Genomic DNA, 17,058 nt, shown 5'->3' on the forward strand with positions numbered 1-17,058 from the left:
TAATGAATATAAGTGAAACCTGGTATTACCAAGGGACTGGTGATGATGCTCAAATAAAAGGTTTCCAAACTTATAGATCAGATAGAAAAAATAGGAATCAAGGGGGAACTGCTATATATGGGAAAGACATAAAACAAGGAAAAATATATGAGAAATATAGTAACTCAGAATGTGAACTAATAGCGATAGAATTGAATCTGAACATTAAATGAACATAGTATATAATTAAAAACTCTGGTTTAATACTAAATAGGTTGACTAAAAAATGAATGATTGAAAATTATTATGTAGAAATCAACAAAGAAACTTTGATTTAATACAATCAAAGATGAACGCCTTAAAGAGAAAAACAGTAATAAATCAAAAGGGTAATTGAAAAATGATGAGTAATGTTTAAAGAAATCACAAGGACTGATTATAAAACAATAAACAGATGACGACTAAAAGAAAGGAAAAAACAAAAGTAGTAATCAGAACTTAGAAAAGAAAAACAGAGTAAATATCAACAAAACCCCAAACTATTGTACTCGTATGTGAAAAAGATGAATAAAAGAAGAATAGAAATAGGCCCTCTAAGAATTGAAGGGAGATTAACGAATGAAAAAAAAGAAATATGCAACATATTGGCAGAAAGATATGAGAGAATTTACTCTAGAATTGATAATGAAGATAAAGATACAGAAATGAGGGATGAAAATAGTGAATATTTATCAGACATAGATATTAAAGAAGCCGATATTGTGCAGGCTACTAATGAAATTAAAAATGGAGTTGCAGCAGGGCCTGATGGTGTCCGTGCTATTTTGTTAAAGAAAGTAGTTCATTCTGTCGCAAAGCCACTTGCAATATTATCAAGACAAAGTGTAGATACAGGCAAGATTTATGATGAGCACAAATAGCATATATTACCCTTACTTTCAAAAGTGGATCAAGACTAGAGGCAAAGTAATTATAGGGCCTGTGAGCCTAACATCACATATTATGAAATGTATGAAAGGGTGATGAAAAAAAATATGAAACATTTAATAAAAAATTTGTTTAATATAGGACAACATGGTTTTGTACCCGGAAAAAGTACACAAACAACAATGTTAGTCCACCGTGAGAAACATATACAAAAAATATGAAAAAACGGAAATGAAACAGATGTGGTTTGACTAGACTTTGCAAAAGCTTTTGACAAGGTAGATCATAATATATTAGCGAAGAAAAATTAGAAAAATAATATAGTGGACAAGTAGGAGAGGTTAAAATGAATTTTAAAACTTTTTTACAACAGAAAACAGTTATTGCAAACGATTAGAAACCGGATGAAGCTAAGGTAATATCCGGTGTGCCACAAGGTACGGTGTTAGCTGTATTATTGTTTTTTATTATGATTGCAGACATAGACAGTAATGTTAAGGACTCGGTAGTGAGTAATTTTGCCGATGACACAAGTATAAGTAGAGAAATTACTTGTGATGAAGCTTGGAACGCGCTACAAAGAGACCTTAACAAAGTATATGATTGGGCAGAGGCAAATAGGATGGTATTTAACTCTGATAGATTTGAACCAATAAATTATGGAGATAGAGAAGGAAAGCTATATGCATATAGGGGACCTAATAATGAGACAATCACAAATAAGGAAGCAGTTAAAGACCTTGGTGTGATGTTGAATAGGAACATGTTATACAATGATCAACTAGCAATTCTATTGGCAAAATGTAAAGCAAAATTGGGAATGTTGTTACGGCACTTCAAAACAAGAAAGCTGAACATATGATTATGCTTTATAAAACGTATGTTCGTAGTCCACTTGAATATTGCAATATGATATGGTACCCACACTATCAAAAGGATATTGCACAAATAGAGAGTGATACAAAGGTCCTTTACAGCTTGAATAGAAGCATGGAGGAGTTATGGAGTTCCATTGACAACGTCTGTGAGAGAGAGAGAGAGAGAGAGAGAGAGAGAGAGAGAGAGAGAGAGAGAGAGGGTGTAATTGCTGTATGGATAGTTAATGACTGAATTGGTTGTTGGTGGGTTCTGGGCTGTCTGCTGGTGCTGCTGATTGTTAGAGTTCTGTGTTTTTAGTGTTTTTGAGTCAGTCTTTAGTGACAGCTGGTGACAGTCAGTAGTGTCAGGAGCAGTATATTAAAGGCACTGGAAGTTAGTTGAGTTTTGTGTGTTATTGATATGTTTTATTGATCTGTTGTTAGTTTGGTGTTATTTGCTTTGGGGTGGTTAGGCCTGTATTGTTGGATTTGTTGTGCTTTTGAGTTCCTGAGGGTTGTTGTTGGGGGCTGTTGTGGTTTCTTGGTGTGGTTGTGAGGTGGATCGATTAGGTTAATGTGGGGAGGGTTTGCCACTGTTTTTTTTTCTAGCTTGTGATCCCGCCATAGAAGAAGTTAAGGATCTTGACTTCTGGGAAAGACTACAATTTTTAAAAGTATGTAGTCTAGAAAGGAGAAGAGAACGCTACATGATAATTCAGGCATGGAAACAGATAGAAGGAATTGCCGAAAACATCATGGAGCTAAAAACATCAGAAAGAGCAAGCAAAGGTAGATTAAAATAATAATAGTGCCCAAAACTTTACCAGGAAAAATAAAGAAAGCACACAGGACATTAATCCACTACGCACCAGTATCGACAATGCAGCGTCTATTCAATGCGTTGCCAGCTCATCTGAAGAATATATCAGGAGTGAGCGCAGATGTGTTTAAGAATAAGCTCGACAAATACCTATGCTGCATCCCAGACCATCCAAGATTGGAAGATGCAAAATATACCGGAAGATGCACTAGCAACTCTCTGGTAGACATTAGAGGTGCCTCACACTGAGGGACCTGGGGCAACCCGAACAAGATGTAAGGTCTGTAAGGTAAGGTAAGGTCCCTCTCTCTCTCTCTCTCTTTCATATAACAAAATACGGAAGTTCCTGCCAGAAAAAAAACACTGGTTTAAAAAAAATTCGACCACCTCTCTCTCTCTCTCTCTCTCTCTCTCTCTCTCTCTCTCTCAATTCTTAGAAAATTTAAATTTTACTAAGGAGAGAGAAAAGGAAAAACATAAGATTTTTTTTACATATATTCCTGGAAGGGAATGTGTCAAAGAATATACTACGACAAACATTGTTTTGTATTTGTTTTGACCAAGATACAAATAAAAATGATACGCGTAGTAAAAGATTTATTTCACTAATAGAAATAATTTTAGCCTTTAAATGGAATTTTTCCAGTTTGATACGAGTGACGTTGCGAAGAATGATATTGCATTTTGAAATATAAAACAAAGGAAAAACTGCGAATTATTTCCAATAATAAAGAAAATAGAAGCACGACCACTAAATCAATATTCCTCTTCAAGAGATCGTTAGCGAGCAAACCATCATATAGGAGCAACTCAGGATTCAGAAAGAGTAACGGAATTAAAACTTGTTTTGTAAACATGTTTGCTCTTTGACTTTATCTGAATTCAAAAAAATTTTTTAAGCTACGCTTTCAAAACAAGTCCATCGCGAACTTTGCTAACTAACGAAAGGGTGATACCGATATACGTAGTGTACTGGTTTTATTCCTCTACGATATATATATTTTCCTGTATTTTTTTCAAAAGTTTGTTAATTGAATTCTCTTGATGCCAAAGGATCGTCGTTTACTTTTTTTTTTGGCTCGAATATTTTCGCGAAATAACAGTGTGTGTATATATATATATATATAGATATATAGATAGATATATATATATATATATATAGTATATACTATCTTATCTATATATACTCTATATATATATGATAGATATATGTATCTATATTATATATAGATATACCATATATATATATATTATAGATATATATATATATCTATATATATATATATATATATCTAGATATATATATAGATATATATATATATCTCATTATAGATATATATATATATATAGATATGATATATATATATATATATATATATATATATATATAGTATATATATATATATATATATATATATATATATATATATATATATCTATATATATATATAGATATATATTATATATATATGTATATATATAATACATATATATATCATTATATATATCTATATATATATATATATTTTTTTTTTATAGTATATATATATATATATATATATATATATATATCTCCTATATATCTATATATATATATATATATATATATATATATATATATTATATATATATATTATTTCAGAGGGTTTCGTGATACATCTTAGTAGAATATCATAGTTTAGTTAAGAAACGTTTCGCACACAAAAAGCAAGGTGCAATCATCAGTCTATGGAAATAGAAATACAATTACATTATAAAAGGAATTCACAATAAATACTAAAAATATTACATAATTAAATACTGTAAAAGTTAAAAGTTAAAGATTTTAAAACAAGGAAAAAGAACAAGAGAGAGAAAAAAACTAAAAACCCAACATCCAGGGTAAGAGACAGAGAAGGAATGGCAAACTTTGGCGTTCCAAACAAGACGATAGCTATTGCCGACTGGAGATATTATATATATATATATATATATATATATATATATATATAATATATATATATATATATTATATATATATATTATATATATATCTATTTGGATAACTTGATCACAAGATATATATAAACGTGATGCAATGTATAATAAAGGTAATGCCACGGAGGAAAATGTGTGTGTGGGTGTGTGCGTCTCTATATAAATACCATAAGAGAATGTGTTGTTCAACCTAGAAACTCTGTTATACGAGATTTCTCGTAAAAGTGCAAATTCTTGTTTATCTTGCTTTGCTCTGTGCGGCGGAGGCGACCGGGAATCAAAATTCACTTCTGAATCAACGCAAAGAGCTCGGAAAGCACAAGAAGACATTCAAATATTTTATTTTTCCTTTCCTCTGTCCTGACTTCGTCTGATTTCTTCGATGTTTTCAGAGGATGGGAAAAAGGTTTTTTGAGTCACTCCTATTTTATTATTATTATTATTATTAACCAACAAAAATTCTTTCAGTTTTCTTCTGAAGATTGAAAAAGAAACCCACAAAATCACTTTGTAACTTGTTTACTTCTAAGTATTTACATTTAGTTTTACTACACACAGGAGTAAAACTAAATGTAAAATACTTAGAAGTAATCAAGTTACAAAGTGATTTTGTGGGTTTCTTTTTCAATTATTATTATTATTATCATTATTATTATTATTATTATTATTATTATTATATTTTTTTTTTTGCTCTATCACAGTCCTCCAATTCGACTGGGTGGTATTTATAGTGTTGGGTTCCGGGTTGCATCCTGCCTCCTTAGGAGTCCATCACTTTTCTTACTATGTGCGCCGTTTCTAGGATCAACACTCTTTTTTGCATTGCGTCCTGGAGCTACTTCAGCCTCTAGTTTTTCTAGATTCCTTTTCAGGGAACTTGGGATCGTGCCTAGTGCTCCTATGATTATGGGTACAATTTCCACTGGCATATCCATATCCTTCTTATTTCTATTTTCAGATCTTGATACTTATCCTTTTTTTCCCTCTCTTTCTCTTCAACTCTAGTGTCTATGGTATTGCGACATCAATGAGTGATACTTTCTTCTTGACTTTGTCAATCAACGTCACGTCTGGTCTATTTGCACGTATCAACCCTATCTGTTCTGATACCATAGTCCCAGAGGATCTTGCCTGATCGTTTTCTATCACTCCTTCAGGTTGGTGCTCGTGCCACTTATTACTGCAAGGTAGCTGTGTCTGCACAAGCTCCAGTGGAGGGCTTTTTGCCACTGAATCATGCCTCTTTTTGTACTGGTTCTGTGCAAGTGCCGGGCATTCGGGGCTTGCTATGTGGTTTATGGTTTCATTTTTCGTATTGCACTTCCTATATATGGGAGAGATGTTATTTCCGTCTATCGTTCTTTGAACATATCTGGTTTATTGGGCTTGATCTTGTGATCTTGTGCCGCTGTTATCATTCCTTCAGTTTCCTTCTTTAGCTCTCCCCTCTGTAGCCATTGCCATGTGTCATCGCTGGCTAGTTCTTTAGTCTGTCTCATGTATTGTCCGTGCATTGGTTTGTTGTGCCAGTCCTCTGTTCTGTTTGTCATTCTCCTGTCTTTGTATATTTCTGGGTCTCGTCTAGTTTTATTTAGTCCTTCTTCCCATGCACTCTTTAGCCACTCGTCTTCACTGGTTTTCAGATATTGCCCTATTGCTCTGTTCGCGATGTTGACGTAGTCCTCTATATTTAGTAGTCCTCTCCCTCCTTCCTTTCGTGTTATGTATAGTCTGTTCGTATTTGCTCTTGGGTGTAGTGCTTTGTGTATGTCATATGTTTTCCTGGTTTCTGATCTATGCTGCGGAGTTCTGCCTTCGTCCATTCCACTATTCCTGCGCTGTATCTGATTACTGGCACTGCCCATGTGTTTATGGCTTTTATCATATTTCGGCGTTGAGTTTTGACTTGAGTATCACCTTGAGTCTCTGCATATATTCTTTTCCTGACTTGATTCTGTCCTTCATCTCTTGGTGTTTTACATCCCCTCCTTCCATTATTCCAGGTATTTGTATCCAGTCTCATCTATGTGTTTGATGTTGCTCCCATCTGGTAGCTTTATCCCTTCAGTTCTCGTTACTTTGCCTTTTTGTATGTTGATTAAGGCGCATTTTTCTATTCCAAACTCCATCCTGATGTCCCCAGATACAATCCTTACAGTCTGGATTAAGGTATCTATTTCCTTGATGCTTTTCTTCCCATACAGCTTGATGTCGTCCATGAACATCAGATGGTTAATTCTGTTGCCTCTTTTCTTGAGTTGGTACCCGGCATCCATCTTCTGTAGTACTTTTGTCATGGGAATCATGGCTACTATTATTATTATCAAAAGTAATTGTTGCCTCAGCTGCGGTAATTATATAATGGCTCTTCTCTATTTTTGTAATTATTGTCTTCTCATTGTTGCTTAAAACTGGTGAATAACGCAACAAAGGTGAGCAACACTGCGAAAACAATAATTAGAAGAATAAAGAACCTTTATAAAATGAACGCAACTGAGGCAGCAATTAATTTTAATAAAATATGTTTGAAAGAGGGTTTACTTCAGCATATTATTATTATTATTATATTAAATTATTATTATTATTATTATTATTATTATTATTATTATTATTATTATTATTATTATCACGTTGAATAAGATGGCAGAATTCAGCGAATTCATCTTATTCATATCATCCTTTCTGTTTTTCTTATTATTACTTGCTTTTCTGGCTCGCTGATGCAGGAAAACGAGTAATAAGAAGAATAGAAAGGATAAAATATATAAGATTAATTGGCTTAATTCTGCCATTTATTTTATTCAACAGAATTTGTTTAAAAGAGTATCTTCTTCCAAATTATTATTATTATTATTGTTCTTATGGAGGAGACCCTACCTCAAGCATACTTTATTTAAAGTAATGACTACTTCAGCAGCGTTACACTTATAGAGATTCTTCTTTATTTTGCGAATAGCGGCTTTTTCCGTGCTACTTAAACAGGCTAGTAGAGCACCTATAGAGGTCATGGTCAAATACAGGGTCAAAATAGGTGATATATTTGAATTTTACAGATAAACTATGATACCATAGCCATCAAAGTCACTAACGATTTTGGTCTCTCTCTCTCTCGTCTCTCTCTCTCTCCCTCTCTCTCTCTCTCTCTCTCTTCTTAAAGCGAGCTTTTGTCTGGAGCTTCCAGACATCCTCGGGCTGGGAAGCTGAGGGTGGACTGATCTTGGTGTGGTGTCCGTCCTCCTTATATCTGTGGTTGACAGCAGGGCGTCTGCCCCATGCTTGTCTCCTATTGGCTTGTGGCGGTGAGTCTTCGTTTTCATTGGTTGCCTGAGCCAGGTCTCAAGCTACATTCTTCGAGCCGATGTAACGTTGATGGGCGTTGCGCTACACTGTGGGACGTCATGGCTCATTTGATTTCCATCGGCTGCAGGAGTATCTCGTTCGGGGGCGTTGTTTTCCGTGGAGTTATCGTGATCGGTGGTGTCACTGTTGGTGGCGGGTCTTCTCATACTCGTAGGGAGGAGAAATTCTTCCTGCCTCGTATTCAGTGTAGGTTTTTTTGCTGGATGAGGAGCGCGTCCAGCAGGCGCAACCGACGGGCATCAGGGGCCTTCCCGATGATTTCGTGTTCTGTATGATGACATCCCGGGAGATGGCCTCCTGATGTTTGGTGCGGGCGTGATTCTTCATGGCCCCCTCTTGGGCGTGGCACGAGAGTCTCTTCGACAGGCGCATGATAGTCATACCTTTGTAGGCGCCGCTGCATACGCGGACCTGGCATGTATACTGGTACACTACCTGCGTCTTGCTTCAGGGGTTCTTGTACCCGTGGAGAGGGGTTGTTTATTTTTTCATAATAAAGCGCCGCGTCCTTTGATTCTGGTAATATATGATTAAGTCGATTTCTGGTGTCGTCAGTCGGGGATACATTTTCAGAAATAATTTTCTTAATGGAGTCCTCTTCTTCATGGTAATGGGAACTCATGAAGGCTTTGTGGTAGAGCTTGATATTATCCTGGGGCGGGGCTGCGGGCTCTCACTACCGTACCATTTCTCCAGGGCTGTGCGGACTTCCTTGCCTGGAGAGAGAGAGAGAGAGAGAGAGAATCGTTAATGACTTTGATGAGTATGGTATCATAGTTTATCTGTAAAATTCAAATATATACACCTATTTTGACCCTGTTTTTGACCATGACCTCTATAAGCGCTCTACTAGCCTGTTTAAGTAGCAAGGAAAAAGCCGCTATTCGCAAAATAGAGAAGAATCTATACAAGTGTAACGCTGCTGAAGTAGCTATTACTTTTAATAAAGGTTATTATTATATTATTATTATTATTATTTTTTTTTTTTTTTGCTCTATCACAGTCCTCCAATTCGACTGGGTGGTATTTTATAGTGTGGGGTTCCGGGTTGCATCCTGCCTCCTTAGGAGTCCATCACTCTTCTTACTATGTGTGCCGTTTCTAGGATCACACTCTTCTGCATGAGTCCTGGAGCTACTTCAGCCTCTAGTTTTTCTAGATTCCTTTTCAGGGATCTTGGGATCGTGCCTAGTGCTCCTATGATTATGGGTACGATTTCCACTGGCATATCCCATATCCTTCTTATTTCTATTTTCAGATCTTGATACTTATCCATCTTTCTCTTCAACTCTGGTGTCCCATGGTATTGCGACATCAATGAGTGATACTTTCTTCTTGACTTTGTTAATCAACGTCACGTCTGGTCTGTTTGCACGTATCACCCTATCCGTTCTGATAACCTATAGTCCCAGAGGATCTTTGCCTGATCGTTTTCTATCACTCCTTCAGGTTGGTGCTCGTACCACTTATTACTGCAAGGTAGCTGATGTTTCTTGCACAGGCTCCAGTGGAGGGCTTTTGCTACTGAATCATGCCTCTTTTTGTACTGGTTCTGTGCAAGTGCCGGGCATTCACTTGCTATGTGGTTTATGGTTTCACTTTTCGTATTGCACTTCCTACATATGGGAGAGATGTTATTTCCGTCTATCGTACTTTGAACATATCTGGTTCTTAGGGCCTGATCTTGTGCCGCTGTTATCATTCCTTCAGTTTCCTTCTTTAGCTTTCCCCTCTGTAGCCATGCCAATTGTCATCGCTGGCTAGTTCTTTAGTCTGTCTCATGTATTGTCCGTGCATTGGTTTGTTTGTGCCAGTCCTCTTGTTCTTTTTCTTGTCTTTCTCTGTCTCTGTATATGTCTGGTCTTCGTCTGCTTTTATTAGTCCTTCTTCCCGCCATGCAACTCTTTAGCCACTCGTCTTCACTGGTTTTCAGATATTGCCCCAGTGCTCTGTTTTCGATGTTGACCCAGTCCTCTATACTTAGTAGTCCTCTCCCTCCTTCCTTTCGTGTTATGTATAGTCTGTCCGTATTTGCTCTTGGTTGTAGTGCTTTGTGTATTGTCATATGTTTCCTGGTTTTCTGATCTATGCTGCGGAGTTCTGCCTTCGTCCATTCCACTATTCCTGCGCTGTATCTGATTACTGGCACTGCCCATGTGTTTATGGCTTTTATCATATTTCCGGCGTTGAAATATTATTATTATTATTATTATTATTATTATTATTATTATTTATGTTGAAAATAATGGCTCAGTCGAAAACATGTCTAATTATTGTGAGACTTTTTTTTCCCTTTAAACGCAAATTCTTGTCATTACGTCCAGGAGAGGAAGATTAGCTAATTAGCCTCCGCAGGACTTTTTTAGGAATCCGTGACAAAATACCCTACAGAGGGAATCCTTTCATTTTCGCTTTAACTTGGGGATCATTTGAACGTTTCTGCACTAAATTAGGATGTAGGGTAGGTGCCAAAACGACAATACAACGGAATGAGTGAAGTATTTCACTAAATAGAGAAGGGCAAAGATTAAGATTATCTCAAAGACCAGACCCCACTATGGTCCTTTATTTTTATATTTGATTTACTTTACGGCAGTCCGTCCGCACTTTACTCTGTCCGCCCTCAGAACTAAAAAAAAACTACAGAGGTTAAAGGGCTGCAATGGTTTGTTGATCATCCAACCTCCAATCATCAGACATACCCAATTGCAACCCTCTAGCCTCAGTAGTCTTTATTCTATTTAATGTTAAAGTTACACTTTATTTTGTCCGGCCTAAGATCTAAAACCCACAGAGGCTAAAGGGCTGCAAACTTGGTTTGTTGATCATCCACCCTCCAATCATTAGACATACCAGATTCCAACCCTCTAGCCTCAGTAGTTTTGATTTTATTTAAGATTGAATTTAGCCATGGGACCTTACTTTTCGCATCTAGGAAGCAACTGAAGTGCTACTGGTCGTGGCTGATAGTTTTATACAGCTTTTATACGTTGTACGGAAAACTCCATTGCACTGATGAAGCTTCAGCGCATTTTTTTCCAGGCCAAGGAACGAGGAATATAAACCTTATATCTTTACCAGATACTGACCCCGCCCCCCAACCCCCTACCCCTCGTAAAAGTTAGGGGTCGTTTTCTAGGACTCATTTCTTCGGGGTCATTGTGATATCTAAAGTCTTTTGTTTATGGTTTTCGGTCATCCAAACCGGATGCTTTTCTCTTATATAATTCATAAAAAAAGGTAGTTACAATAAAAGACTATGAATTTTAAGACTTTTAAGCAAGCCATTCAACTACCATTAAAAATATAAGTCCGCTTCATTGATACAGAATTAAACCGTTAAAGGCGACTCATTACCTAAAAATATAGCAACTTGGCAGTAACTCACAGTCTACGATTAATGACGGGAACAAAACTGGATTCTGTTTTTTTAAAAACAAAATTAATATATATTCCTCCAGTAAATCTTATCGTCAGGGAGAGGTTATTTCGGTAGCATTGGCTGTCATCTCGGAGTTGAATAATTAAGAGCCTTTGTCAGAGGGCCTTGGTATTTCTAGGTGTGACAATTCCCATTCTTTTCCTTTTTAATAATTAGGGATCTGCCACTATTTTTTAGAAAACATTAGAGTCGTAGCTTCTGTTGAGCTTATATTTAATTTATGACTTTTCTATCTGTAAATGTTATACCTTATTTTGGAGACTGATGGCATGGGGAATCTAGTTATTTATTCGGTTTCAGTCTCTCTCTCTCTCTTCTCTCTCTCTCTCTCTCTCTCTCTCTCTCTCTCTCTCTCTCTCTCTCTCTCCTTTTAGACTTATGCTCCAAGAAATTCAAATTTCTAAGTTATTAGACATTATACTAAATTTATGAATTCGTTTATCTGCTCTGTCTCTCTCTGTCTCTCTGTCTCTCTGTCTCTCTCTGCTGTAGCCTTTGCGTGTATCTGCGCATGCGTGGCTCAACCAAGACACGCTTTTGGGGACCGCAGGTTGTGCGATTAATCAGTATTATCTTTGAAGGTACTTGAAATGCACCGTTATAAACCTGTCAGCCTCCTCATCAGTTCTTAAAGACCCCAAGGAATGGATGAGGACGTTTGACGCTTTAATAATAATAATAATAATAATAATAATAATAATAATAATAATAATAATAATAATAATAATAAACTAATAATAATAATAATAATGTGCCAATAGACCAGACGTGACATTGGCGTTGATTGACAAAATCAAGAAGAAAATATAACTCATTGATGTCCACAAGTGGACGTGGTACCGATGGAACTCGGCTTTAGGAGCATATACTGAAAAATCAATGATTGATATGGCAATAACAAATAACAAAAATATGGTCAGAGATGTAAAAAGCATCCCCTCTGTGTCATTCGATTCAGATCACAGGCTTCTCTTAATTAAATTAAAGATGACAAAACCCAAACCAATTAAAAGCCAAGTGAGAGAAAGATTTATTTTAGGAATATGAGAGAAGAGGAGTGCTTAGTTAGATATCAAAACGAAATAAGTAGAGCTAAACAAATGCAACAGGATAGCAATGACCCAAATGAAAAATGGAGACACTTTAGAATGGCTGTAGGTGGGTGCTGCTAATAATACAGTGCAAAAGAAAAGAGTTCGAGGTAGGAGGAAAAACAAACTGCTTGGTGGACCCCCACACTAAAGGCCGCTGTTGCAAACAAAATGAAACTCTTCAGAAAATGGATGAAACTTTGAATTTGGAAGATCACAATAACTATAAAGAAGCGTCGAGAGAAACGGAAAGAATAAAAGCTCAAACAAAAAGAGAAAACATGGGAAAGAATAGGAGAAGATCTGGGAAATGATCTCCAAGGTACCAGAAAACTCATATATAGCACTGCCAAAAACTATAGAAAGGGAAGCCAACCACCCTCTTATGTAATCAAAGACCCTATGGATGGGACAATTTTAACCGAACCCCGAGAAATTGAATTAGGATGGAAACATCACTTTGAAACACTACTAAACAACGGAAACAATGACCTTGAAGAGCATGTAGAATTTGATGTGGTTGGGGATGCAGGAACCTGACGTGGATAACAACACTGGAGGTTTAAAAAGATGCTCTCAAGAGGATGAGAAATGGGTAAGGCCCCTGGAGTGGATACAATACCTCAGAGCTCCTTAAAAACATGGGGGAGGATGGAGTCATCTGGCTACTAGAGCTAATCGACATACTCTGGAATGGGCAAATGCCACCTGAAGACTGGAGAAGAGATCTAATATGCCCAATCTATAAGAAAGGTGACAAGACAAATTGCAGCAATTATAGAGGAATATCCCTAATGTCACATGCTTTTAAAGTATATGAAAGAATACTTGAAACTAGATTGAGAGGATATGTTGAACCAAAGCTGGGTGAATGGCAAAACGGTTTTCGACCAGGAAGAGGGACAACTGATATGATTTTCTCCCTCAAGATGATATTTGAGAAGAGCTGGGGAATGGACAGGGATAGATATATTGCTTTTATAGATCTAGAAAAGGCTTTTGATAGAGTTACCAAGATGAAAAATATGGGATGCCCTAAAAGACCCTTACTATGGAATCCCTGAGAAACTTATAAGAGCAATTTATAACACCTATCAAAACATCAGATCCAGAGTAAAAACAAATCAAGAGAATGAAGACTGGTTTGAAATAAAATCAGGAGTAAGACAGGGCAGCGTCCTTTCGCCACTTCTTTTTATATTGTTCTTAGATAAATGTATGAGGGAACTAGGTGAGGATGAAGCTGCAGATATGACCATCAACCTTATGTATGCAGATGACCATGCAATGATAGCCCTCAGCGCAGAATCTCTCCAAGAAAACGTCAACAACTGGAACGCGATCTTAACAGCTAATGGAATGCGGATCAACAAGAATAAGACAGAGATCATGCACTTATCACGAACACAAAGTAACGTAGATGTAGAATTAGAAGGTCAGACATTGAAACAGTGTAGAAATTTCAAATACTTAGGAGTAGAGTTTAGTGACCAAAACGATTCAAAACTGGAAACAACTACCCGAATACAGAAATTCAGTAACAACCTGTATCTGCTCTACCCACTAATGAAAGACAGAAATATACCTCGCAAAGTGAAAACCATAATATACCTCTCTATTTTAAGACCAATATTGACTTATGGCCATGAATCATGGACATTAACATCAAGAACTAGAAGCCAACTTCAAGCAGCTGAAATGAAAGCCCTAAGACTCATAAAAGGTGTAACAAGACTAGATAGGCTACGAAATGAAGACATTAGAAGAGAACTGGGAGTGGAGGGGATACTAGATTTTGTGGAGAGAGGACAGCTTAGATGGTTTGGACACACCAAAAGAATGGAGGAGGAGCGATATCCTATAAGGTTTTTGGAATGGACACCGGAAGGAAGGAGACCGGTAGGAAGACCAAAAATGAGATGGCTACAAAACATAGAGAGAGGAATAGAGAGTAGAGGCTCTAGTTTGCGGGAAGTTGATGAGATGAGGCTCTATGATGATCGCCAAGAATGGAGACTGTTCCTGAAGCAGGACGACTGACAGGCCTGGAGGCCTACCTGGCGTCTGGTGAGAAAGGAGAAAGATGTCGCAGTACCATGGGACACCAGAGTATATGATACTGAAAGAGAAAACATTGATAACTTTCAAGACATGAAAACATAAATAAGGAGATGGGATTTGCAGTGGAAATTATATCCATAATCATAGGAACACTAGGCACGATCCGAAGATCCCTGAAAAGGAACCTGAAAAATCTAGATGCCGAAGTGGCTCCAGGATTCATGCAAAAGAGTGTGTTACTAGAAATAGAGGACGTGGTTAGAAAGGTGATGGACTCCTAAGGAGGCACGATGCGACCCTGAACCCCAAACTATAAAAAACCACCCAGTGGAATAGGGTGAGTGTGATAAAAGATAATAATTATTTTTATTATGACTTATTATTTCAGTAGTAAAAGGCACTAACAGTCACAACAGAGGTACAATATTCACAACATCAGCAATAAAACTAACAGCACAAATCTATTTGACTACGACAAGAACTGATATCATTCCTTGTTTACGAAATGATAAGTTCCCATTCCTTTATACGTATGGGTCCTATTTCAGGTTTGCAATTCCATCCCACACGTAATGTCTGCATCTGGTGATTTGACACGAAAATGGGGAAACGACCCATAACTTAATCAAGTTTTTGGGGCCGTGGGATAAATTATTCTGCTAAACTGTGCTGAAAGAACGACAAGGGGTTGGGAGACAAACGATGTGGACCTGCTTTGTTTTTGGTAGATAATTCTTTCAACTTAGGCAAATCTATGTCGTAGCATTTCACAAATTTTTAATTTCATTTGCTGGATTTTTTTTTTCATGAAGCAAATACATCAGTTCATAAATTGTCTGCAAAGATTCTGATTTGAATTTTCCTTGTGTTCTACCTATTAATATATATATATATATATATATATATATATATATATATATATATATATATATATAATAAATTCTTTCAACTTCACCAAATTTGTGTCGTAATATTACCAGATATTTTCTGTTCCATTTTATGATTTTTTTTTTTTTTTTTTTTGAGGAAAATAATAATTGAAATGTTACAAAATCTTTGGTGACAATTCACAAATTTATGCATTGACATAAATCAATGAATTGTCACTTTAAGATTCTGAAACATTTCACGAATTTTTTTTCCTTTTTTACTGGATTTTTTTTTTTTTTACGAGGCAAATCCATAAATTCACGAATTGTTACCATAGTGATATTTTCCTTGTCTTTCTCCAAGTAAAAAATTACAGGCAAGGCAAATGGGGTCCTATTGGGAACGAAGGTTTATGTCCCCATAACGCATAACTTTTGTTCGTAGGGGAAAACGCTTCGAGGAATTATTGAGTAATGGGGAGACAGCCAAGATCGTAATCAGACTGGAGAGAAGAACAAAAAAAGAAGAAAGGAGGAAGAAGAAACTAGGTCACTTTACGAAGCGCTCTTCGTTTTTTGGCCAAAAATGGGCTGCTAAATGTTGTGCAATATTTAAAGAAGGGCAAGGCGTGATCCAACCTCCAGCTTACTCGGGACGCGTGCAAGATTTTTTTTTTTCCCTCACCCATAAGTTGCAAAACAATATATTCCTAAGTTTAACGTGAGTTAAATCGTGCTAAATTCTAATGGAGGCCCATTCTACAATAAAATAAAAAGATGTAAGCTCTCTCTCTCTCTCTCTCTCTCTCTCTCTCTCTCTCTCTCTCTCCCAAAAGCCCGTTATCTTTAGAGTAAAGAATATTGAATCTAATAGGAGCCCATCCTACAATAAAAAAAAAAAATTCTAGTTCTTCACTCCCCCCGCCCCCAATCTCTCTCTCTCTCTCTCTCTCTCTCTCTTTCTCTCTCTCTCTCTCTCTCTCTCTCTCTCTAAAGGACGGAAGCGGAATGTTTGAATAACCCATTACGTGCGACATTTACAACTGAATTTCTCTTCTGTTTTTCAAAAAAGGCCGAAGAATGACGAAGCAGATGCAGCGAATAGTATACATTAACATTTGTAAAGCTGCTCCAGGGATAAATGTCGTGCTGGCATAAGGCCAGATTGATGCCCATTAAAGAAATTGTTTTGGTATATCTCCTATAGATATATTTCGCTAAATGCAAAGCAACTCTTGCAAAAAGGTGATTGGTATACATAACATATTCGCATCCCCACTAGTAGATCATCTCGGTTCGTTGGATTGGTTGGTAAGTCCAGGGGGCCACACCAGGACTGTGATAACCGAATAAATATTCATAGATTCCTATAAGGGCCAATTCATTTGCCTCTACCATATATTAAAAACTGACATTTTTTGGTACGAAATTCGTCCCTCCTGACAACGTTGTAATGGAACGAATTTTTCCTGTAATTTACCAGTCAGAACAACTGTCAAAATGGTTCGTATTTACAAAATATGTTTTTATATATGATTTGAAATGTATAATAGAGTAGCCTTATAAGCGTCATTGGGATATTACCTACGGTAATGCTGAAGACACAGAAGGCCATAAAAACAATATTAGAAAAACCCAAGATGTTGGAATATACTTGGAAATGCTTACCAAGATA

At 36.6% G+C, this 17,058-nt stretch overlaps 1 protein-coding gene across 1 annotated transcript in view; it reads right to left on the reverse strand.

Moving 5' to 3' along the window:
* The window catches only part of LOC135200482 (uncharacterized), a 115,645-nt gene extending 107,579 nt beyond the window's left edge, over positions 1–8,066 (reverse strand). The window contains exon 1 of the mRNA XM_064229132.1: positions 7,906–8,066. Within this exon, the coding sequence (XP_064085202.1) occupies positions 7,906–8,066 (161 nt within the window). The remainder of the gene's footprint in view (positions 1–7,905) is intronic.
* Between the last annotated feature and the right edge of the window lie 8,992 nt (positions 8,067–17,058).

The sequence above is a fragment of the Macrobrachium nipponense genome, chromosome 27 (genome assembly GCF_015104395.2).
Source record: "Macrobrachium nipponense isolate FS-2020 chromosome 27, ASM1510439v2, whole genome shotgun sequence".
Taxonomy (NCBI): domain Eukaryota; kingdom Metazoa; phylum Arthropoda; class Malacostraca; order Decapoda; family Palaemonidae; genus Macrobrachium; species Macrobrachium nipponense.